The 24,814-nt window shown below is 50.2% G+C and overlaps 1 protein-coding gene across 3 annotated transcripts in view; it reads left to right on the plus strand.

Annotated features, from left to right (window-relative positions):
* The window catches only part of SYNDIG1 (synapse differentiation inducing 1), a 118,227-nt gene that overhangs the window by 41,430 nt on the left and 51,983 nt on the right, over positions 1-24,814 (plus strand). For all 3 annotated transcript variants that reach the window (XM_057702958.1, XM_057702960.1, XM_057702959.1), the window contains exon 2: positions 10,363-10,920. In XM_057702958.1, coding sequence (XP_057558941.1) covers positions 10,441-10,920 — 480 coding nt within the window. In that variant the 5' untranslated portion in view covers positions 10,363-10,440. The remainder of the gene's footprint in view (positions 1-10,362; positions 10,921-24,814) is intronic.

Genomic DNA, 24,814 nt, shown 5'->3' on the forward strand with positions numbered 1-24,814 from the left:
AATCTTTTAGGGGCCGCTTAAGCAATCCCACCTTCTGAGACTGCCCTGCAGAGCCGACTGCCAGTTTATCCGTTGGCAGCGAGGACGCCTCCTCCCCACACACCCCGGCCATGTAACAAGGCAGCCTGTGTACTTGCACAGAGAATCAGCTGACCCACGGCCTGCTTTTACTTTTTGCTTTAAAGTGTGCTCATCCAGGCCAGCGCGTGACCCTCCGAACCTGCTGGCTCTTTGGGGTGGCCTCTGTTTCGGACGCGAGACAAACACGTCCCCTCTTCTCCGGGTCCTGACAAGGGCAGCGAGCCGCAGTCATTAGGTGACGTGGAGCTGAGAGCTGGTGGACACACGAGGTGTCTCCCTTGGTTTCTCATCTGTGCAGAAGTGGGGGTGGCACCTCACAGGCCTGGAGGACGAGAGCCTGGTGCATTGAGTTCCTTCCCCAAGAAGCAGGCCCAGGACAGGGATTTGGGGGCCACAGCAGTAGCGGAGCAGGAAAGTGAGATGGGGCGAGACAGGCAGCAAAGCAGGCTCTGGGCACCGGGGTGCCGGCCTGTGGGACGGTGTGAAGGACCCTCCCACCCAAGGACAGAGATGCTGGGCACGCGTCCATCTGTCATTGGCTGGAGCTGCACCAGGGCAGTAACCCCTCTGCCCTGGCCTGTGTGAGCCAAGACGGCACCATCGGGATGGTGGAAACCAGGGCAGGCGGGGGTGGCGGCACCCGTGAGTCAGCCCACCCGGGAAATGTGAGTGCCTCACCGTCCCCAGCTTTCCCAGATCCATCCGCCGCCCCGTTTCCCACTGGCAAATAACACCTGAGTCCCCCAGGGCCTCGGGCTGGAGCGGGGGTGTCGGGGGGCACGTCACCCTCACGTTCTCCACGCCCCCCCTTATGCATATTCAAGGCGCCCCGGGCCTGCTGACCCCGCCCACTGACACCTCCTGCGGTGCACGTCTCTCCACCTGCAACCTGTCCTGAGGTCCAGCTGCCCGCACCTCGGCCGGGATCCCTACTTCCCGCTTCTCAGGTGCCCACCTGGGGCCCCCGCCCCTCGCTGCACCCCTGAGGCTGTTGGACCCCCTTCCCACCCTCTCGTCTCCCCAGCCCCCGGCTCCACCCAGCAGCTTGTTCCCTGCTTCGAGCCCTAAAGCATCTCCCCGGCTGTCCCCTCAGCCTGGAACACGTCCCTTTGGCCTTGGCCCCCAGCTCCGGCCCCAGCCTCACATTTCCCCAAAGTGGCATCTGCACAGGAGGCTCTTTCCAAATCCCCAAACCCGGGTGCTGTGTTGGTTATCTCCAGGCCGGCTTCTCCTGGTCTGGAGCCCTGCGCATCCTTCCGTGCCCGTTCAGGGACCATCTTCCCCTGTGCTGTGCGCAGCACCCAGGCCAGATGGCCTCCTGGTCCCCCTGCCCGGCACACCACCCACTCACCGTCGGTGCCCACTGAGAGGCTCTCAGTGGACGTGCGGACGTGCCCCTGCCTGCTTGCCCCACCAGATGCTAGGTGCTGGGTTCCCGCCAACTCACTTTCTCCCCTGGTTTTGGGGGCGGGAGTTCAAATTCCCTGTTTTGAAACTCTTAGAGGTGATGTTGCATTGGGGGTTGAGGCCACCTCTGCTCAGGCCACCGTCCACTCTGGACAGCTGGCTTTTATCCTCTGGGAGCCTGACTCCGCACGCCTGGAGTGGTTTCCACTTGTACTGAGAGGGGATTGTCACAGGGGTGCTGGTCCAGGTTTAGAAAGCCTCCGCCGTGCAGAGTCATAGGAAAACAATGCTTCTATTATCTTTAGGCATTATTTCATTATCTTTAATGAAAACAGGAATGAGGTGGGAGTCAGTGCTTGGTGTAAGCCGATCATAGACGTTTGCTGCTCTTTCCCGTTGACTTCCGTGCAGACACCTGGGTGAGAACAAAAAGGTAGGTCTTTGTGCCAAAGGCAGTTCCAGGAAATCGCTTGATGAACATCCAGCCATCACACCAGAAGCACTTCCCCCATGTGACACAGAACTTCTGGCTGGAATGACTTCTTCCTAAGTGAAAAGTTTATTTATAAATCAAGAGAAGCCCCTAGTACTCAGTAACTTGGTCTAAGGCTGGAGAGCTTTTAGGTTACCCGTCTCCCCAGGTTAGTGACCAAGCAAATAATTTCTCCTGATTGAGGAAGAGGGATGATTCCGTCTTCATCAGTGAGGTTCTTGTCACCGTATTTGAGGGTCTGGTTGTGGCCTATGTTGGCAAACAGTCTTTGCTACTCATCAAGCATTTGTGGGCACCATGAGTGACCAGGCCTCACAGTCAGAACTGCCAGTGAGTGGAGCTGGTCTCTGATCTGGAGGAGCTCTAGGCCTTGGAGTCAGAGTCCTGTCTGAAGTGCATCTCAGGGCAGTGGCTGGTGGTGTCAGAGGCCTGACTAGACCCTGCTCCATGGGGAAGGTGATGTCTGAGCAAAGCCTGGTTGGAGTCAGGGCAGCGATGGAGGGGGTGGGGTGGGGGGTAGGGGGTTAGGTGGGCCCAGCATCTGTGGAGGCCAGTTCAGAGAGGATGGCTAGGTGCCTTGAGTCTTGGTGTGTGGGCTCAGGGGGTCAGAGGTGAGGCTGGACGGGGCAGCTGTGGCCGGGGGCCCAACCCAAGGCCTGGAGGGTGGGGGTGGGCCCAGGAGAGCCTCTGGTTGGGGGGGACGTGCTCAGAAGCCCCGGCATAATCTGGACCCTCATGCCAGTGGCCTTGGGGAGGGATTAGCTGAGCAAGTCTCATGACTCAAATAGCACTGTTCATAATTTTTGTACAAAAATGAGCCAACAGGTATAAATTTGGGAGATTTCTCATAAAATCTCCACTTTCAGCATCTTTTAAAATATTAGACATCGCAACATGGAAACTGAGTGAAGCCTGGGCAGAGCAGGGGTAGACTGGTGGACGCAAGCCCCGTCCAGGTCCAGACCTTAAGACTCACCCTACCCACCGTGACCACCCGCTGAGGCACCGGATCCGAGGGGCATCTCTGAAGAAAATCAACAGAATCGGTGACTGGATGGAACAGGGGGGAGGGCATGAAAGGCTTTTGAACTTGGGGGACCTAAATGATGAGCTGCGTGGAGAGTGATTTTGAAACCAAGTTTAATGCAACAGAAGAACCAAGAATCAAAAGCCAAACAAAGCCAAAAAATAACCAGAAGAGAGTGGGGGGGTCTAGAGCTCTATGCTCAGCCCCTCCCAGCTCCCCACCGCATCTTCCTCCTTCCTGTTTGACTCTTTCCTCTTCCTGGGCGGCTGCTTACAACTATTTTCCGTGAATTGTTCATAAACCTCTCAGGTGGGTCCTCGGGTCTGGCCTGAGCAGCCATAGGAGTCGGGCGACTCTGTTGCCTTTGCCTCCTGCACGAGCCCTGCTTGGCCCTCCGGGGACCCTGGCCTCCCGGAGAGATGCCTCTCTGAGCAGGCAGTGTGATGCGATGCTCGGAGACTCGGGCTTGGCCGCCCCTCCCCTCGGGGGACGAGGGCCTGACACCCGCCCAGGACCCTCCCCGGGCCTATGGACACAGCCTCAGGCCACACAGCTACTCAGCACTGCAAACACACAGAGATCCACATCGGGTGACCCTCTTGGAGCACAGCCTTGTGTATGGTGGGGACCACCCACAGCCTGGAAGGGTGAGTGAGTGAAAGGACGCATTAGTTACCCGGGAAGGACTGTGTGATGCCCAGGTGTCCCCACAGGCTCTCCAGGTGCCTGTGTCCCCCAGAAGGGCTTCTTGTCCAGTGACAAGAAGAGGTTGCTGGCTGTGGAATCCTCTGGCCACTGCCAGGGCTACTCGAATAGCCTCTTTATGACCTGTTTGTCAGAGATGAAATCGTAACCATGCTCTCCTGGTTCGTGCCACCCTGAGGCCCCTGCAGGCATCGGCCTCTGGCTGCCCTAGAGCAGCTGAGCTGAGAGGGGGTCCCCGCTGCATCACGGCCACATCCCTGTTGTCCCCTGGGCTCCCCCCTGGGCCCACTCCCCACACTGCCCACAGAGCCCTGTGCCCAAGCAGCCTCCGTGATGTCACATCCACTCCGGAGCCAATCTTCAACGACGCCCAGAGTTGATCACAGTGAATGTTTTATGTGCAGATGATGCTCAAGACCCTCCCGTCGAGGCCCCTGCCCTCCTCCCACTTGACCCCTGGCCCTTCTGCTAGGATCTCCCCAAACACCCCCTTTGCGCGTCCCTGCCTCTTGGTCTTTGGTTCATGCTGTTCCCTCTGCCTGGAACATCTTTCTTACACATCTTCACCAGTTGATTTTTTTTTAAAAACTCTTTATTACAGAAAATTTCAAACATACATGAAAGTAGAGAGAATTGGATAATAGACCCTGTGTACCCATCACCCAGCTTCACTGCTCATCAACCCAGAGCTGACCTTTTGTTCTCTGTACCCGACCCAGCTCCTCCCTTTCCAGATGATGTTTAAACAAATCCCAGACATTGAATCGTTTATTTCATCTGTAAATACTTTACTATGAATCTTTAAAAGTAGGTAGCTCTTTTTTTAATCTTCTTCATACACCTTCCAAAAATTAATACCCCCCAAAATTACAAGAACTCCAGCCGGTGTACTCCTTTCTCCAACATCACAATATATAAACACGTATAAATGTATGTATACATGTAGAGAGACATTTAGTATGAATATGTATGTGTGTACATACATGGGCATGTGTGTATATATGCCTGTACATATATGTATACATATGAAAAATTGAATCAGATCCAAATAAGATTAATATATGCAATTAGTTGCTATGTCTTCTCTTTAATCTATAGACTCTTTCTCTCTCTGTCTGTTTGATAATCTTACAATTCCTGGGTTATTTCCCGTGTAGAGTTGTCCACATTCTGGATTTTGTTGGTTTCATACACCTGTGATGTCATTTGACACGTTCCTCTGTCTTCTGAATTTCTTATAGTTGGTGGTTAGATGTAGAAATTTGATGAAAATAAGTTTGTGTTGTGTTTTGTTTGTCGGGCAAGAAGACTTCACGGGTGACGACACGTGTTCCCATCAGAGGCAGGTAAAGCCCGTTGTCTTTGTCTCTGTGCTGCCGGTAGCCCCTGACCCCCGCCAGCCCTCACACCCGGCCCTCTGGTCGTTCATCGTAGCTGCTGTCTGGATGCCACAGGAAGGTCTCGTGGGACCAGCACTCCTCCCGTCTGCTCACCCACAGGCTTTAAGCTTGGGGTCAGTTTGAGTCGATGTAAAACCTTTGACTCAAGCCTTCCTGCCTCCACATCTTCCGTGTGTTACTCAGTTGTCTTCTATTCTAAAGCATTTCGTGGACCAACCTCATGACAACCTGATTTTCTTACCCTTTGGAGTGACCCAGGGTTTTGTTCCTGGATAACCAAAGGTGTTGTTGTGTTTGTTTTTCTTTAACGTTTAGTGGATTGACTGTAACTTATGTTGAGATGACCATTCTTGGTCTGTTTTTCTGGCACTTACTGAACCCTTTCAACATTCACCTCAGGAACATATTCTTAATGTTTCATAATTTTTGTGTTTGCTCTTTTCCATTGTTTATTTTCTTCTCCAAGGTTTCCTTTTATATGCATATTGTACTTTGCCTTTATTCTGCATTTATCGCTTTCTTTCACAATATTTTTGGCACTTTAAATGCACACAGTGAAATGCACGTCTTTGATGTTGATTAGCTTTGGCAAATGCAAACGTCCATGTAACCCTTGCACTACCAGGATACAGAGTCACTGCATCGCCTCAGAAACTGCCCTGTGCCGTTTGCATGAAATTGTCCTTCCAATCCTGATCCAAACAATACTTTGATTGCTTTCACAACATAACACTCTCTGTGCACTAGAATTTCATATAAATTGAGGTATTCATTTTATTTATTTATTTACTTATTTATTTGGCTGCATCAGATCTTAGCTGCGGCACATGAGATCTTTGTTGTGGGTAGTGGGCTTCTCTCTAGTTGTGGCATGAGAAATTTCTCTTCTCTAGTTGAGGCATGCAGGCTCAGTAGTTGTGGTGCCAGGGCTTAGTTGGCCCAAGGCATGTGGGCTCTTAGTTCCCCGACTAGGGATCAAACCCACCTCCCCTGCATTGCAGGGTGGATTCTTTATCCCTGGACCACCAGGGACGTCCCTGTTTTTTTTAATTTAAAACATCTTTCCATTTTCCATGTTCTGTTTCTTTTAAGGGATGATCCACTGTGTTTATTTGCTCCCGTGTCCCTGCTGGGCTAGCCTTGATTTCTGTAATTACTTATTCTTTTCTTTCTAATTCTTTCCTGAGTTTTAGTCACATTTCTCTCTATTCTCAAATTCTGTTGCTTCTGATTATTTTCCCAGTCCTGATTTCTGTTGTTCTTCACAATGTCTACCATTTTCTCCATTCCTTGTACCTCATTCTGAAACATTAGATTTTTTAGTTTCATGTCGGTGTGACTTTCTGACACGTTCATTGTGTAACTACTGTTACAGTGGTTTATGTAATTGCTTTGCTTTTCACTGATTCAACTTTGAATATTGGGAATTCATCTTTCTGTCTCCAGCGATCACCTAACACAGTGCCTGGCAAAAGTAAGCAACTGATACACATATATCTTATTGAACTGAAACCTAGCCTGTTTTGTTCAATGTGAGATTTTTCACCACCTTGTGGGAAAGCTCCATCTGACCCCATAAAAGCCTGAGACTTGTGGGCCACAAAGTACAAATCACAGAGCTGAAGGGACCTTAAAGCTTTTCTTGCTTAACTGGATTATTGGTAATTCCTCTTCCACGAGCAACTTGCCGAAGGTCATAGCCATGAAGAAGCACAACTGAGGCTAAATTCCTGGTTTCCTGACTCTTAGTTTTGTCCTCTTTACATCCTGACAGCCTCAAAGTAAAGAAAAGCATGTTTTTGTACAACGTAGAATTTGTACAGCTGTTGCCTGCCTGCTTTCTGTCTGTTTTCTATCACAGTCTCCATCAGTTTCCTTTCACAGTCTCCATCAGTTTCCTTACCCACCTGGTGTTCACCTGTGAGCAGGACGGCTCTCTGAGCTGTGATTCCGAGAGTGAGAACAAGGGAATGAGAAGAAAGGGGATGAAGCTCAGGGGCCAGGAGCCCCCCATTCATCCTCTCCCCTCCCCTGAACGCCACTCTCAGTAACACAGCAGCTGTAGCACGAGTGACTGGCTACCTCTGCCAGACTTGTAAAAACAGACTGCAGGGCCTCACCCTGGGGGGCAAAATCTGGAGCCTGGCTCTTGACGCAGCCTGGGAAGAGCTCTGTCCACCGAAGGCAGACAGCATCCTCGACAGGGCAGAGGCTGTTCAAGCAGGAATAAAGGATCGAGTGAGAGGGTTTCTTCTTTGCGGCTACTGGTTCTGAATATCATGGACTGAGAAAGAAATGTATTATGTGTTATATAGTATGGCTGATTATATTACATGATTATATATCTGTTATAAAGAGCCTTGGAGGAACAGCACAGTCATGGGTAAAACTCCAGAAAGCACCGCGTGGGCATTGGAGGGGACCCCAGGCGCTGGCATGGGACAGTGTCTCTCCATTTTATCTCAGAGCCACTAAACTCAGGCCCAGGAACGGCTGTTGTCGGGGAGAAGTGGATGGAAGTAAACACAGAGGAAACAAGCAAACAGGAATTAGAGGTTAAAGGCAATGACAAGCCAGTCTGTGTTAGTGGAAGTAGTATCACAGGATGCTGAAGTGGCCAAAACAAAATTCCACCCATTTCAGCCCCTTTCCCTCAGATGTAATCCTAATTTATGATACTCAAAGTCGGAAAATTTCACTCCAAGATGAAAAAAAAAAAGGTCTTAAAAAAAAAAAGATCTTTAAGAATTTAATTGTTGGGGAATTCCCTGGCGGTCTAGTGGTTAGGAGTCCGTGCTTTCACTGCCGAGGGCGCGAGTTCAATCCCTGGTTGGGGAACTAAGATCCCACAAGATGTGCAGTGTGGCCAAAAAAACCAAAAGATGAAGAATGTAAATTGTTGGATCGATTTGTTTTAATACTAAAAAAGGATAGTAAGTAGTCAGTTGTAAAAGTGAGTTAACAGCCAGAACTCACACTATTCACTACAGAGCAGGGCCCTTCCCTTCAAGGTGCAAAATAACCCTTGCGGTCCTGTTAATGCGGATGCTGACTTGGTAGCTCCAGGTGGTCAAGACTCTGCCTTCCTGACAGAATCCCAGGTGCTGCTGATGCTGCAGGTTCTCAGGCAACCCTGGGTGGAGACGTGAGCCGTGCCTGCCTCAAGATGCCTTGATTTTGACCCACTGTGGGCCTGGTGTAGCTCAAGGAGATCACTACATAGGATTATGCCAATCCCGTAACCCTTGAGACTGTTACTCTTGGGAAACGTTCATTGAACACCTGCTGCATACCAGGGCCAGAGCAGGGAGGGGACCGTGGTTCTTTGGTCTCAGGCACTGGGAAGGGCAGGGCTGAGGAGGAGGTGATGTGAGTAGCTGTCATGTTGGCAGAGAAGGACGCACCAGGAGCTGTAGGAGAAACCCGAGCCCAGCTGCTGGGAACACACCAGAAAAGGGAGGGTCACTCTGGCTGGGCTGCAGCAAGAGACTCCATCCAGGAGGAGGAATTTGAACAAATGCAACCAAATGTCTTTTGTAAGATACTCACTGCAGATCCAGGCAGAAGCTGAGTCTGAGAAGCTGAACTGAGTTTCAAGAAGGTTATTCTGGTCGTAGTAGTACCTCCAGCCCCGCACGAGGGGCCTGGCACCTTCTCCATGGAAGGGTGAAGATCAGAGAAGCTGGGTGTTTGGACCAGAAACACCTGGCGGATCTTGGAGGCGACCAGGCGCAGAGGCAATGCTCTCACACAGGGTGTGCGTCACAGGTGCTTAGAATCAGTGGTTTTAGTTCTCGGATTGTGACTGGGCTCCAGGGCTGAGGGCTTCTTAGAGCCATGGCAGAAGAGCCCGCACTGTGTCCTGACCTCTCTGACATGTGGCACAATGTCACCCTGGTGACACCCACACCTCCCAGTGCACATACTGCCCTCAACTGGTCATCTGCAGATGCCATTAAATTACTCTCCTCCAGTTAGTTGTGGGGGCATCCGTCCCCTCCCTCTCCTCCTCTGCTCAGTCTGAAATGTTACATGCCTGTAGCTGCCACCCCACAAAGCGGTTATAATGTAAGAAAATTCTTCAATCTCCTAGAAAGCCAGAGCACCCGAAATAGTTACTAATTTGCGAAGAGGAAAAGCTGTCTCCCCCAAATCTTAAGCTTGGGTATCTTCTTTTCTTTTTCTTGATGTTTGAAACTCTGGAAAGGAACAGGACCTAGGGAGAAACAGTTTAGAAGACTTCTTAATTGTATCCCAGATACACAGATGTTTCTCTAAGCCGAGCACCACTGAGGCAGGGAAAATTCCAGTCCGTTCCCTGGGACCCTGCTGAAGGCCAGTGGCAAGTGTGAGTGTTGAGATAATTCTAACACAAGCATAGAATATGCTAGAATGTGCATGTGAGGTTTCCTTAGCTGGGGAACTTGGTACCCGTACAGCACTAGCGTGTGGGTCTTCCTGTCACTTATCTTCTATATCTGTGTGGGACATTTTGTTTGTTTTTTTAATGTTTTGATCACACAGATGCGGTTTACTGTAAGTTAGATGCAAAAGCAACTTTGTTCTTCAGAAAAAATAAATAAAATTCAAGTAAAATAGATCAATATTTAAGATATCAATCTGAATAAAGATGATCGAGATAAAAATGTATTACTCAAAAAGACCCTTGAATTTATGAGAATATAAAACTCTAATTTCCCTCTAGTCAAAATTTTATTCACAAGCGATCATATGTTGGTTGTTTGTTGGAAATCTGTTTGAGATGGTCAAAAATTAAAATAATTGCTTTATTTCTTTGTTCCATTAGTACTAAGTCACAAGATCTTTGTAAGTCAACCTTCTCTTCCTTGGTGCGAGTATTCTGCTGGGATGAGGAGCTGTGGGCCTGGAGAAGTGGAGAAACTGCCCCACTTCCCCTGTGGTCGAGGCTAGTGAGGGTGGGCTTGCCCGTGGATTTCAGGTCGGCAGAATGTGGGTTTCTCTCTAGGGCGGCAGTCGTCCCAGTTTCTGCAGAATCGCCTTCATTTGGACGCAGAGTCTATATAGAGATGTGAGGAGTCCCTCTCTGGCTCCCTCTGGCCCCCGCCCCTGGGCAGCCTGTCTAAACTGGCAGAGTAGGTGGGCCTGGACCAGCAGCTGTGCACTGTGCACCCCGGAGACCGGGACACGCTGAGACAACCAGGGTCTGGCTGATGAGCAGCTCTTCAGGCGTGATGTTCTTGTCTCATCTCTGTTTCTTCCTCCTCCAGGAGAAATGGGCCCCGTGCGGCAAGTGTGACCCTCAAGTCCAGCCCGCCAGCCCGACGCCTGGCCGGGAGGACAGCGCCATGGCTGGAGTCGTGGAGCAGAAGAGCGGGCTGGTGCATGGCAAGCTCGGCGAGGCCAGCAAGAGGAATGGCCTGATCAACACCAGAAGCCTCGTGGCCGAGAGCAGGGATGGCCTGGTGTCCGTGTACCCGGCGCCCCAGTACCAGAGCTGCCGGGTGGTGGGCAGCATGGCACCGGCCACCCCGGACGGCAGCAGGAACGAGCCAGTCCAGCAGCTGCTGGACCCCAACACCCTCCAGCAGTCGGTGGAGTCCCGCTACCGGCCCAACATCATTCTCTACTCAGAGGGCATGCTGCGCCCCTGGGGGGACGGGGTGGCAGCCGACTGCTGTGAGACCACCTTCATCGAGGACCGGTCGCCCGCCAAGGAGAGCTTGGAATACCCTGATGGCAAGTTCATCGACCTCTCGCCCGAAGACATCAAGATCCACACGCTCTCCTACGACGTGGAGGAGGAGGAGGAGTTCCAGGAGCTGGAGGTCAGAGCATGTGTTTGTCACGGGCCTTTGGGAGCAGGGTGTGGAGTTCTGGGGGGGCATGAGTGCCAGGCAGATGGCATGAAGCCAGTTTGCGAAAGTGCAGGGAAACCAAAGCCTTCCGGGTGCCCTTCACTCAGAATATTTGTGGACGATGCAGGGATGGAGAAAGAGGTGAGGACCAGGATCCGGGAGCTTCAGGAGGGATTCTGGTCAGAGGACACAAGGTCATGGCCGTCAGAATGGGACTAAGATGGATTTAAGGGTTGACAGTGCTAGCAGGTCAGAGGGCTGGGGGTTTCTGCTGAACGCCCCCAGCCACAGTGGAGAGTGTGCACTAGCAAAAGTGAGCAGAGGCGGGGGGGCCATGGTCCTGGGGCCATGGTCCTAGGTCCACAAGAGGCTGGAAGCACATGTGTGGGGACAGTTTGGGATTTTTTGCTGCCACGTGTGTTTTCCTTAATTTGACATTCCCAAGTGTCTACTAAGGATTGTTGGAAGAGCTAAAACCTGCTGGAAGAAATAGTTAAAATTGACAGCAGAAGGGGCAGCCGAGCTGAATTATTGCAGAGTCCTGTCTCCCATACGGCAGGCACGGCGTTGAATCACATGCTCAGGAACATGCGTGTTGGCCAGGGTGTGACCCACAGCCACCCACGTGGAGGGCCAGAGCGAGGCCACAGCAGTCTGAGCCCAGGAGGCCAGCACCCAAGCCAGGGGTGGTCATTTTGCCACCCTAGGGGTAGAGGGGGTTCCTCCAGGACGTGCATGGCAGGGAGAGAAGGGTCAGTTTCTATCCGTCGGGAGGGAAAGACCTGCAAGAGGAAGTGTGTGGTCAGAGGGAAAGGAAGTTTGTTTCCTGCTTTGGTAGGTGAGCACGTTTTGTGGGTGGAGGGAAACGTCCAGGGTGGAGGATTCAGGGTCAGGGAAGGCGGCAGGAATCAGCGTCCAGTCAGGGTGCAGAAGTTTGGCCTTTCCTGAGCCGTCCGCAGGAGGCTTGTCTGAGAAGGTCAGCTAGTCCAAGTGCTCCGGGTGGAAGAAGACGGGATGAGGGCCCACATGGGGAGGATCTGTGGAGCTGGGGGAGGGTGGGGACACTCAGGGCGGTGACTAAGGGAAGTGACCATTCCAGAAGAGACTGCCAAGCATCAAGGGTGTGGGAGCGCTCCATGTGCAGCCGTGGTCAGGCCCAGGCTAGCTGTGACTTTCCCCGTGACGGGCAGCTGTCCTGCAGCAGGGGAGGCTCAGGGCAGAGTGAGCTCGGCTTCCTGCCTGCGCACTGGGGGAGGCGGGAGAGAGTAAAGGGTGGGAGGAGGGGGGGGCAGTCTGGAGTAGACTCAGGCCCATTGCGGGGCTCCAGACTGGGGAGAAGGTCAGTAAGTTCACAGGGGACTGATGGGCCCAGGAGACCAGGGGAGTCAGGACTGGAGGTAAAATGAGAACCAGAAGCAGCTGGAGAGATGGTTTTAGTCTGAAGAAATATTCAGAAACAGAAAGCAAAATGTGCTTTTGTAGTAAACCTGTGAACGGAGCTCCTGAAACAAGATGATGGGGAGTGGGGGAGGGCAGCTGTCAGAGGCCGTTGGGGGGGACTGCCACATCCTGGGGGCCACACCAAATTTGAGAAAGTTGAGTGAGTGCTTTAGCTTCCATTCAGGAGCCTCTGTTCAGTGTCCACTTTTTCCAAGGTCTGGGGTTTTGCCTAAAGCAAAAGCATAAATATTGCGTAAAGTTTAGGAAGCAGACACACAAAGATGAAATTTCAGCAAAACACAGGAGCTATGGTGATGGAAACCCAGCTGCTCCAAGAGCCTCCAAAGGGGACTGGGCCCCTGAGCTCGACATGGGGCTCAGGGGTGGCTGCAGGGGAGGCGCCCAGCTGTACCTGGCCAGGGAAAGACCCTCCAGCAAGAAGGCTCATTGGGGGCAGTGGCGGTGGGGGGGGCGGGTAGAATCCAAGGGATGTCACGAACGGAGGCCTCCAACCTAGATCTGTGGGGACAGCAAGGGGAGGTGGGACCAAGAAGACTCGGGATCCTGTCACTAAGGACCTCACTGCCATCTCAGGGAGACTGGATTTCAGATGGGGACACAAACCCAGGTGCCTGGAGACAGGAGGGACAGTAATGGGGTCAAGAGGAGCCCATGGAGGGGCAGGCCCGAGACTGGGAGCCCAGCCCATCTGCAGTTCCAGGGGTGTCACTGTGCAGGCTCATGTGTGGAGGACCCCAGAGGGCCGGGGCAGGGTGGGGGTGTGTCGTCAGAGCTGCTCTGTCTGCAGAGCGGGATGAGGGGCCTCTTGTAGCAGATGCTGAGAGAATCAGGCCAGCACTACAAGTGAACAAATGCTCAGGAAGTGGCACCTGCCATTGTCTGGAGAGGATGGGAAGGAAGGGTTAGGCCTCTCTGTGCACTGAAGGTCCCGAGACCCCATGTGGCCAAGCTGGCCGGGGCAGGATTTTCAGCTTTGTCACAATTTCTTAGAAATCAGCTCCAACACATAACATTCCCAGCAGTGAACCGTGGGGAACAGTTACTAGATTGAAAATGCAGAGGAAGTTCCTGACTGTCTGCACTGTTCCTTGGTCACCCGTGTGGCTTCACCTCTCTCCTCTGGTCACATCCTACATGCAGGAAGTGTCCTGTTATCCTGTTTCATGAAAAAATAAATGGGCATGTATCTGTTAGCATTTTCTGTGTAACAAATCTCCCCCAAAGGCGTGGCTTCTAACAGCTCTGTGAGCTCGTGATTCTCAGGGTCAGCATTCTTCAGGGGTCTCAGCTGGACAGAGGCTGCTCCGCTGGGCTTGCCGGGTTCCCCCACTGGCCTGAGAATGTGGGCTGGCCATTGGCCCAGATGACAGAGGTGACAGGACCACATGCCTCTCATCACGTGGTGGCCATGGTAGGGATTCCAGGAGCAGGAAGAGAAGTGAGTCTAGGGAGCCAGAGCTTTTCAAGTCTCTGCCGTGGAGCATACATTATGTCTTATCGTCCAAAGCAAGTCACATGGCCAAGCCCAAAGTCAGTGTGGGAGGGGCTGCTCAGGGTAACAGGACAGGAAGGGGCCAACCATGCAGCCAGGACTGCTGCAGCCCCCACAGAGCAAGAGTGTGCAGACCACTCGGCATCACTTTTAAGATCATCGAATTGAACAGAATGAGAACAATTACGGTCATATTGTTACTGAAATAAAAAGCACGGACCATATTGATGTGGGGCTCTTCCCAGAAGGCAGCTCTACTTCTGACAAGATGGAAAACATGGTTTTGACTCCTTGGGGAATTCCATAGCTTCACTCGATCTACAGCAGATTGATTCTGTTTCCTGGACATCACAGTTTTCAGAAAGCTTCGCCCTGATAGGAGCAGGGCCCTGTTGCCGGCGCCTCTCCTCTGCTCCCATCTGCTGTCTGGACAGGCTCACCCGGCACTCCAGTGGAGACACCTTGGTCCAGACAGGTCCACTCACTGGGCGGGCGTCTGCAGGAGCTTGTGCAGCTGCATTTGCCTCCGGGAGGTGGTGCTGGCATGCGCAGATCTGCAGCTCATTGCAAGCATCTCGTGGACCATGGCACCTGCTCTGCACTGCCCGGAGAGTGGGCGCCCATCACAGCAGAGAGTCGGCCAGCGTGGGGTGGGGGTGGGGGGGTCCAGGGGTGCGCAGGGAGGGAGGGTGACCGAGCAGGCCACCTCAGGGCCCCTCAGGATGCTCCAGGTGCCCCACAGCCCCAAGGCTTCTCCTCATTCCCAGACTGCAGCTAAAACCACAACTTACCAGCCACCAACTGTGGGAAATCACGTCTCCTTTTCACACAAATAAACTCAGGCAGAGAGATTTCAGGTACAAGTAATAAAGCAGTACTACAAAATGTAAAATTTGAGTTTAAAGCTATGAAACGAAATGGGTGCAGGTCAGGGCTAGAGGGGCCTCACCACGCGTTGAAAGGCTGATTGTCACCCCTTTGTGACAAAGCCAAGCCTCCAGCATCCGTCGGAGAGCACCCGGGATGTCATCACTGGGAAACAGTGACTCGGGAAGAAAGGGGAAGAAGATGAGTGTTTCTGGAGCATCTTCCCATTCCAGGCCCTCCACTCACCCTGCCGTTTGATCCTGGCAGCCTCAAGTGGCGGCGGGTTCTGTCCCTAATGCTGCACACGCCAGGCGGAAGCTTGGAGGGTCCTAGGTATCTCTGCTGGCATCAGACTGCTGTCTCCTGATGGCTATGCTGTGTGGCCTCTGAACAGCTGTTTCCGACACAGTCACCTCCTCACGTCTGAGCCCTCATCTGGGCCTTCCAAGCCCTCCCGTGAAAAACTGGAAACCTGCTGGGAAAGACAGGGTTTCACACTGCATGTAGCACCTACAGAGGCCTCCTTCACACACAGGAGCAAAGCAGGGAGGACTTGCAAACATGTGACAAAAACCCCAAAGCGTGAATGAGACAGAACAACAAAAATAGAAGAGTGGACCCAGAGGAAGCAGAAATCACTCAGAAAATAATAGGCATTGTTTTAAACATGATCTTCGTGTCCTATAGAATGTGAGGGGCTGCTCTGGGGTGGGGCGGGGACATGGGGTTTGGTTTGGTTTGGTTTGTTTGCCTCGCTGCCTGGGCTGGACCCTCACATGATGGCAGAGGTGGTGAGTGGGGGCCTTGCCTCCCTCCTGGTTCGGGGGCAGTGCTCAGACACTCAGCTGAAGGACCAAGTTCTTGATGTGGCACGTATATACAATGAAATATTACTCAGTCATAAAAAGGAATGAAATTGAGTTATTTGTAGTAAGGTGGATGGACCTAGAGCCTGTCATACAGAGTGAAGTAAACCAGAAAGAGAAAAACAAATACCGTATGCTAACTCATATATATGGAATCTAAAAAAATGGTACTGATGAACCCAGTGGCAGGGCAAGCATAAAGATGTAGATGTAGAGAACGGACGCGAGGACACAGCGGGCGGAGGGGCACAAGGGAAGCTGGGACGAAGTGAGAAAGTAGCATCGACATGTATACACTACCAAACGTAAAATAGATAGCTAGTGGGAAGCTGCTGCATAACACAGGGAGATCAGCTCGATGATTGGTGATGACTTAGAGGGGTGCAATAGGGAGGGTGGGAAGGAGTCACGGGAGGGAAGGGATATGAGGATATATGTATAAATACAGCTGATGCACTTTGTTGTACAGCAGAAACTGGCACAACAGTGTAAAGCAATCATGCTTCAATAAACGGCTTAAAAAAAATGGATCAAGTTCTTGAGGCTCTTAATCAGCTGTAGGGAGCAGCCTTTGTCAAGACTTGGTTGAACAGGGTTTTTTTAATATAAAAAAATGGGTGTTTAACTTTGCCAAATGCTGGGGGGCGGGGGGGTGTCCTTTATTGTATTTATATGATCTATTGCATTAGCTGATTTTCATGCATTAAACTATCCTTATGTTTGGGGATAAATGCTCCATGGTCATGCTCCTCTTTAAATATTGCTGGATTTAATGTGCTAACAATTTGGTAAGGATTTTTATTTCTGTGTCCGTGAAGAATCTTGGTCCTCGAGAACTACAGTTTTTTGTTTTTTTTTTTTTCTTGTCTTTTTCTGGCTTTGGTGTCAGGGTAATGCTGGCCTCATAGGATGAATCAGAAAGTGTTCTCTCCTCTTCTCTCTGAAAGACTCTGTCCAGTGTTGATATTTTTTCTTCTCAAATATTTGTTCATATTCACAGTGAAGCCATCTGGGCTTGGGTTCTTCTTTGTGGGAAGAATTTTTTATTACTGATCAGACCTAATTTCTTCATGATTTTAAATCTTTAAAATCCTTTCTTCTTGACTCAGCTTTAGTAATCTGTGTCATTCTAGGGATTTGCCCATTTTATCTAAGTTACCGAATTTGTCGGCATAACCTTGCCCACAATATTCCATTTAAATCTTCTCACTTTCTATGTGGTTGGTAATGTCTCCTCTTTTCGTGCCTAATTTTGGTGATTTGAGGTTTTCCAATTCATCCTTGCTCAGTCTAGCCAAAGGTCTATAAATTTTGTTGATCAAATACCTGACCTCTGGTTCCATCGATTTGTCCTTGCTTTTCAGTTTTCCATTTCAATGATTTTCACTCAGATATTTATGATATTTTCCTCCTTGTTTCCTATGAGCTAAATTTGTTCTTCTTTAGTTTCTTTAGGTGGGAGCTTAATTATTGATTTGAGATTTTTCTTCCTTCGTAATATATCTATTTAAAGCTGTAACTTTCAAACACTTTTAACTGCCTCCTATAAATTTTGACATGTGTTTTCATTTTCTATTTAGTTCAAAATATTTTCTAATATGCGTTGTGATTTTTTATCTTACTAATGAGTTATTTACAAAAGTGTTGTTTAATTTCTGAATTTCAAGGATTTCCCACAATTTTCATATCATTTACTCCTAATTTAATTTCATACGGTTGAAGAACATAATTTGTATAATTTCTCTTCCAAGTTTAATGAGACGTGATGCATGGCCTAACGAACAGTGTGTTTCGGGAAATGCGCCTGGTGCATTTGTGAAGGAACTCGTGTTTGTTGTGTGAAGAACCCATGAATGTTTGTTGAGTCAAGTTGGCTGTGCCATTCATGTTTTCTGTCTTTGTTGCTTATCTTCCTGGTTGTTTCATCGATTTTGTCAATTTTTGCTTCGTGTGTTGGTTGGCGTATGTACATTTATAATTGTTATATCTTGCTGGAATATTGACCATTTTATCATTATAAAATGCCTGTCTTTTTGTCTAATAATATTTTTTGTCTTCAGGTCTATTTTGTGTGATGTTAGTTTCAGCTGCTACAGCTTTCTTATTATTACGGTTTGCACGAGGTATCTTTTACCATCTTTTTGCTTTGAGTTTATTTTTGTCTCAGAATTTGTAGTGTGTCTCTGTAGAAAACACATAGGTGGATCTTGTTTTTGTTCATTGTCTTACAATCTCTGTCTTTTGACTGGAGTTTTTAATCCATTTGCATTAAATGTAATTTTTTATATGATTGGATTTATGTCTGCCATTTTGATTTTTGTTTTCTACGTGTTTCTTGGTTTTGTTCTCGTTGTTTCGCTTTTTCTTCTTTCTACCTTTTTGCGGTAAATATACATTTGCACAGCCTCATGTCAGCCTGGGTTGTGAGGAGAGCTTCCCAAGCCCCCATGAGCCTCTCCATTCCAGGAGCTCCCTGTTAAATTCCTGGGTTATCCTGCTGTCTGCCACTTGGCCCAACCAGGACTAGAGCCTTAGGCTGGAAGAGCTGCAAGCTTTCCGGTTTGTATCTGGGACTGGAGTTTCCACCCTGTGCTCCCCAATCAATTCAGCTCCTTCTAGCAGTGAAGCTTCTGGTTTCCAAGGGTAGCCCCACCCTAGCAGAAATACTTCATGGCCAAGATGGTGGTGGATTTGGATCAGCCCAGAGCAAGAACCCCCAAGAAGACTCACACTATTCTGACTCAGAATTCAGCAGTGGTTGGTAAGCAAATACGCCTCAATTTATCATTGGCCCCAGGTCAATGCAGAACTCCCTGAGAAGGCTGATTTGGCAATTCTGTTCAGTCGTTTCTCAGGGACGGCATTTGCCTGCCTCCTGGCTCTGTCATACCAGCAGTTTTGCAGGATAGTAGCTGAAGTGCTGGATGCATTTTCCAGCAGGCACCAGACACGGACAAAGAATATGTTCAAATGCCCACAGGGGGCTTGTGGTTAGGTTAAGAATTTTAATCAAATTAATTATCCTTAAATAATATGACATATATCCACTTATAGCATTAGGAAATTAAATTACTCATTTTCCTCCCTTGGGCAGTCTGTAAATAAAGAAATGTATTTAGATATTCCAGTTTCTTTTGGATCTATGTGGGGATCATTCACACGGGAAATCTGTTTTATCTCCTTATAGTCACATCTCATGTAGCACGTTCCAAGCTGCAGCAACCACCTCATCCTGTAAAGAGGCCTGTGTGAATCACGTCTCATCTGGAAATTAAATTTAGCTTTACGAAGCAAATATTTTGAGGGCATCCCACCTACTTACAATTTCCAAAGACAAATTCAAAACTAGTGTGTGAACTATAAGATGATTGGAACAGTAGTGTTCTATCTACCATTTTAATTTTCTGTTGAGGAAAACTCTCCTTTAAACATGGGACTCGAGGCAGGTTTCTTACCAAATAAAAGTCAATATCTTTATATTTCTCGTCTTACATGTGCCAGTAAAAGGCACTGGAGTGTGTAGTTATAACTGTTTGATGAGGAGAGAATCTCTGAGATAATAAATCCATCTGCTGTTAAGAACACAAGGGGGTCATTTGTCATACTTCTCTGAAACCCTTTCTGATAAGCAGAAGGGTAGGGGCATCAAACCAGATCTGTATGCCAAGGAAATAAAGCCTCTTTACTTGTTCACGCTCACACTGATCAGGCCTCTCGGCTGCGGCTTCTGAGCCCCTGCTCAGAATTTGTGGGTGGGAGAGAACTGTGTATCTGTGTCCACCTGGAACAGGAATCTGTCATCGTTGTCAGACTACAGTTATTGCAATGAAATCAGCTTTTATATATGTACAGGTGGCTGTGAGCTGAACACTCACAAGGTAAATGTGGTTTGAATAACAGTGAAAGGCGGGCCCCTGACTTAGATGAATCTCTTCCATACTCAGTTTTGAACAGATATCAGTAAAATTTGGTTCTAAACCAAATTGTGGTTTAATAGAGTTTCCCCAAGCTTAGCCAAAAGTTCACCTATTTCAAGCAGTACTCATGAGGACAAAACCCAGCGCCAAGAGGATCCTTTGGGGTCCCCGAGAGGCGGATTTGCTCAACGGTTCATGGAACATGTCTCCTCACCGGCCTGCCGCTAACTCCTGCATTCAGTGACCTCCGTGTGTGCAGAAAACGCCCTTGGCCATTTAACCTTGGCCCGTGGTGACAAAAACCTCATCTCCCACCTACCACATCATAATATCGTAAGAGAAAGTGACCATCAGCATTCAAGTTTGTGAGAAGAAGCACATCCTTTGAATTCCAAGTGTTGTGATGACCACGCCCTTTTTAAGGGAATCGTGGGAAGCATCACCCTCATATTATGGTCTGTTCAGCTTTCTGTCCGTCCTGCCGCTGGGGAACAATGGCGAAAAAACCACAGGCATCCAGGATGAGCCCAACTTCTTCACCGACAATATTTTCCATTTTTTTCCCTAGCAAACCATTTCACAGTGCTTCCTAAAAACAGAAGGAAAAGCTCACAGGACTAACACACAAGTAGTTTGGGTGCGTTGTGAATTCTGAGATACAAAAAGAAACTAATACGGGGAAGACGTGCAGGTGGCTGGCCCCCATGGGCTGGGGTTAAACTAGAGTTTTGTAACAAGGGGCGTTTGGCTGGTGCGAAGATTATCAGGTGGTTCAGACCATTAGCAGGTGAAGGAGACTCCACTCCGTCCTTCTGGATGAAGAGCCCGCAGGTCCTCCTCAGGCCCTGGGCAGTGGGTGCTCGGTGCTCATACTTACCTGGAGGAAAGACACAGAGGAGGCAAGAAAGAAGCCTCCCTGTGCAAAGTGCTGAGGGTTCCTGTCGGGCTCGTCTCCAGGGACGGTGCCGTCCCCATTCACAAGTGGGAGGAAGAGGAATGGTCCCGCCCTGGCTGTCCTGGGTGTTGGCTGAGGATCCCAGAAGGAAGGATGTTTCCTCCTGGATAATGAAAAACACACTGCGCACCACAACCCCGTCACGAGAGAAACACAAGTCTGAGTTAGGAAAACAGCCTCTGTCCAGCTAAAAAACAAATCCACACAGCAAGACGTGTGTGCTGTTGACTGCAGTGTTAGTTGGAAAACATCCCCTTGAGGCATCTGTAAGTCTCCATGCGGTATCTGTCAGCAAAACATACGCCAGCCCACAGGGGTGCCATGTGGACAAGTCTGGAAAGGTGAGAACCACCACGGGGCCTGGGGGACATCTGCAATCACCAAACAGGTAGAACTTGAGAAGTCAGGGAACAGTCCTCAGAGTGGAAAGAAGTATATTTAGAAACAGAACATGTTGCTTGGGGTCATAACCTTACATAAGACATTACCCACAGAGGTCTACACTGTAAAATACAGATGCAGAAGGATTTGGCAGAGAAAGCAGTGGTGTCCCGGGGAGGCTTGGTGGTGGAGAGTCCGAGATGCGGTGGGAGGGGCAGCTGTAACTTGAGGTCAGATCCCAGAGGATAGCGGTCTTCCCAGCCAGCCATCCAATGTGCTGCTGGCTCAGGCTGGGTGAAATCTGGATGTGTTTGAATATGGTAGTTTGTATGGGACTTTCCTCTCATGTTTCTTCTAGAAAATAGGGGAAAGATCAAGCCTCTGGTAGATTAGTCAATTACTGAGTCTCCTCTTCTAGTACTTTTGCTTTTATCCCTTTGAAATCACCAAGTAGCAGGTCGCCCAAACTGAGTTAAACGCAGACACGCGGGGGCCCCGTGAGCAGCACCCCCGCCTCGCCGCCTCACCTCCTGCTCTGTCCCCACCACCTCTTGCCTCCTGGTCCCCCTCGATTTCCCGGCCCCCACGCGGCTTTGCAGCCCCTTCTGGGCTGGAGTGTGCTCCCCTCCCCTTCGCTCGGCTGCCGTCTCGCCAGCATCCAAGTTGCAGGGTGGATGCCATCGTTTATGTGTGTGTGTATTTACTTGTTTATTTTCTGTCGTGTTGGACACGGCTGAGCCATCTTAGGCCGAGTTTCCCAGGAGCAAACGGCAACGTGAGGGTTCATGAGCACGTGATTTCCTAGGAAACATCCCCTGGGAGACCAGCCGGTCCGCAGAGGAGCAAGGTGGGAGGGCGTCAGGGAAGGAAGGAGCTTCAGGCAAAGCACAGAGGGGCCCAGCCTGGCCTCGGGGCCTGGGGTGAGGGGATTTCAGCCTCTGGGCTGAGGAGCAGAGGCAGGAGCTCCTGGATTTGTGCCCCCAAGCTCACAGCGAGTGGGCATCGAAGGGTCCTTCGTGCTAAACAGTTTATCAATGCATAAATCACTGTCAGGGGAGTTCTCCAGGTCAATGTCATCCTTTTTTTAATAGAAATGAAGACAGACTCCACCTGTGTGAGGACCCAGGCTTCTCGAGGTCTTCCTATTGAGCATTTATGTGACCTTGACTTTGTTTAATGAGATGCGTTAATAGATCTCCCACATCAAGTGCACGGAGCACACACGGGACCCGGGCCTCCTGGTACTTAGCGCCCTGCAGGTCCGGCAGACCTCCGTGTGGGGCCTCCTGGCAGCCGTCGGCTTGGTGCTGAAACACAAGAGCAGACCGTGTTTTCCACCAAAGACAGGATCTAAATAAGAAATAAGGAGAAAGCGTGACATGAAGACTGTTATGAACACAGTGCCCTTGGCATTTCGTTAGAAAAGAGAGAAGTCTCGAGGTCATTCTAGCCGGATAGACCTGTCCCTGACTGCAGAAGGAAGGGAGGAGAAAAGTGGGGTCCCCCGACAGCCCCTCTCAGCCCCCGACCATCCTCAGTGCATCCGTGAGGTCAAGAGGAAGCAAAGCACCCGGTGACAGCCCTGTCATCCCTCTGGGGAGGACCCATACCACGTCACAGGGATGGAGTCAGAGGTGCTTCATATGGACAAGCTCAGCATGGCCACAGGGCCACTGTCCCCTGAAGAGGACTGTCCATCTCAGAACAAGATGAAGAGCTTCGTGGAGGCCAAGGAACCCGGGAGAACTGAGGACAGAGACCAGAAGGAGTGACGGTCAGTTTGTCATCATTGCTGTTGCTGCTTATTTGCTGAAGTGGACGTTTGTCCAGAGGTAGGTAGCAGGGCAGACAACTGGGATGTTCCTGACACACAGTGGTAGAGAGACGCCCCCCCTCCCCAGAGGCACAAAGTCCCCTGTGACTCCCCGTCCAAACACCTCTCCTGAGTCCGGCGGCCTCGGTGTGGGTGGGTCCTGGCTCCCAGCTGCCCCTGGACCACACTGTGAGCAGGAAGGACAAAGAGCTCACTGACCAGCGGTCCCAGCTTCTAATCCACTTCACAGACCGAGAATGTACAAGGTTCGCCCTTGCTGGAAATGTTTCCCTCTCTAGAGATGGGCTGCCCCTGGTACTCTTTGGATGCCTGGGGACTCATCTCTCCTTCTTCTAAGGATGGCCTTTAACATGTGGAGACAACCCCCCCACCCCCCCTCCTGGGGTCCTCACCCTTCCTAGTAAGATATCACTTTGCTCGCATCCTGTTCACTCTGGGTCCCTCTTGAAATGAGCCAAGAAAGGGAGAATCCAGGGGTGATCTGCCCTGTGTGAGGCGGACTGGAGCTCCTGCCCCCTTTCTGGACCCTCCCTCCGCGAGGCTGGTCAGCACTGCCAGGCCTGTGCCATCCGGGCAGCACCTACCTCACTCACTGTCTCTCTCCATCCCCCTCCCCGACCCAGGCTCTTTCCACGAGTGCTCACTGCCTCACACTTAGCCTTGAGAGGAGGTAAGGATGCTTGAGATCCTCTACCGTAACTTCTAGAAATGCAGCAACTGGTGCAGCTTCACGGAGAAGGCAGATGAGCTGCTTGCTGGGTGGCTGCTGGAGGCTCGGGCCGTGTCCCGGATTCAGGCAGTGTCCACAGGAGGTCAGTGTGCTCCTGAGGGGCTCACAGCTCTGTTCTTTGTTCTCCCTGGAACTGTTCCCCCGGAACAGCCCTGTCTGCTGTCCTTGGTGCCAGCTGGGGGTCAGGTGTGAGAACATCAGACTCCTGGGCCGGGCACCTGCAGGGGGCCAACCGCTGACCTGCCAGCTTTGAATCCCTTCTCATGACACGTGGAGGCCACCGGCGGGCAGAGAGTCTGCATTTGGGAGGTGGAAGCTAAGGAAAGGGTGACAGGGACTTAGAAAAGAGTTAGGATGGAGCCAGCTGCCATGGAACGGAAAGAGCAGACGCTTCCCCAAGTGGGAGATACAAATGGCCAGTAAACACACAGAGATGTTCAGCATCACTGCCTTCGGAGAAATGCAGACTAAAGCCAGGATGAGAGGGCACTGCACAGCCCTTGGGACGGTGGAAAGCCAAGAACCGACACCACCGAGTGCTGGTGAGGATGCAGAAGCAGGACAGCCTCTTTGGAGGACAGCTGGTCATTTTCCTGTAAAGTTAAACACCGTACGACCCAGCAACCCCATTCCTGGGTATTTACTCTAAAGAAAAGAAAACCTATGTTCACACAGAAACCTGTGTGTCGCAGCCTTTATTAGTAAGAATCAAAAACAGGAAACAAACGCCCTTCAGTGAACCAACAGACGAACACACAGCGACACTTCCTTATCGTGGGAAATCACTCAGGAATAAAACGGAGTGAACAGCTGACACCCCCAGCAGCCGGGGTGACCCTCGGGGCCTCGTGCTGAGGGGGCTAGTCAGGGGTCTTGCACCAGACAGAGTCGGTGTCCTGGTTTAGGCACTGGGCCGTGCTTATGTAAGAGGTGTGGCCGAGGATGTGGGACTCTGTTCTATCTTTGCAATCCCTACAGGAACTCTGTTCTATTTTTGAAACTTTTATGTGAGTCTAAAATGGCTTCAGAGGGTGTGTGTGTGTGTATATATATATACATCTCTGTGACCTAGACTTAATTGAAGAGTTTTTAGATGTGACATAGTGCGCACACACATACACACACACACAGAGTGAAATAATTTATACATATATATACACATACTGTATAAGGCCATTTTTAATGAATTTTAATAGTCTGTAATCTTCAAACTAACTAAAATACTGTTTAAGTACATGTTTTCCTTTCAATAAAGTAGAATATTTGAGAACAGTAAAGAAAATTGGGAAATTAGTGGGTTTTTTTTTAAAACAGCTGGTATCTGATGACCTAGAATAGCCCAGCCAGTGCCTTGGTGTACA

The sequence above is a fragment of the Hippopotamus amphibius genome, chromosome 12, assembly GCF_030028045.1.
Source record: "Hippopotamus amphibius kiboko isolate mHipAmp2 chromosome 12, mHipAmp2.hap2, whole genome shotgun sequence".
Lineage (NCBI taxonomy): Eukaryota > Metazoa > Chordata > Mammalia > Artiodactyla > Hippopotamidae > Hippopotamus > Hippopotamus amphibius.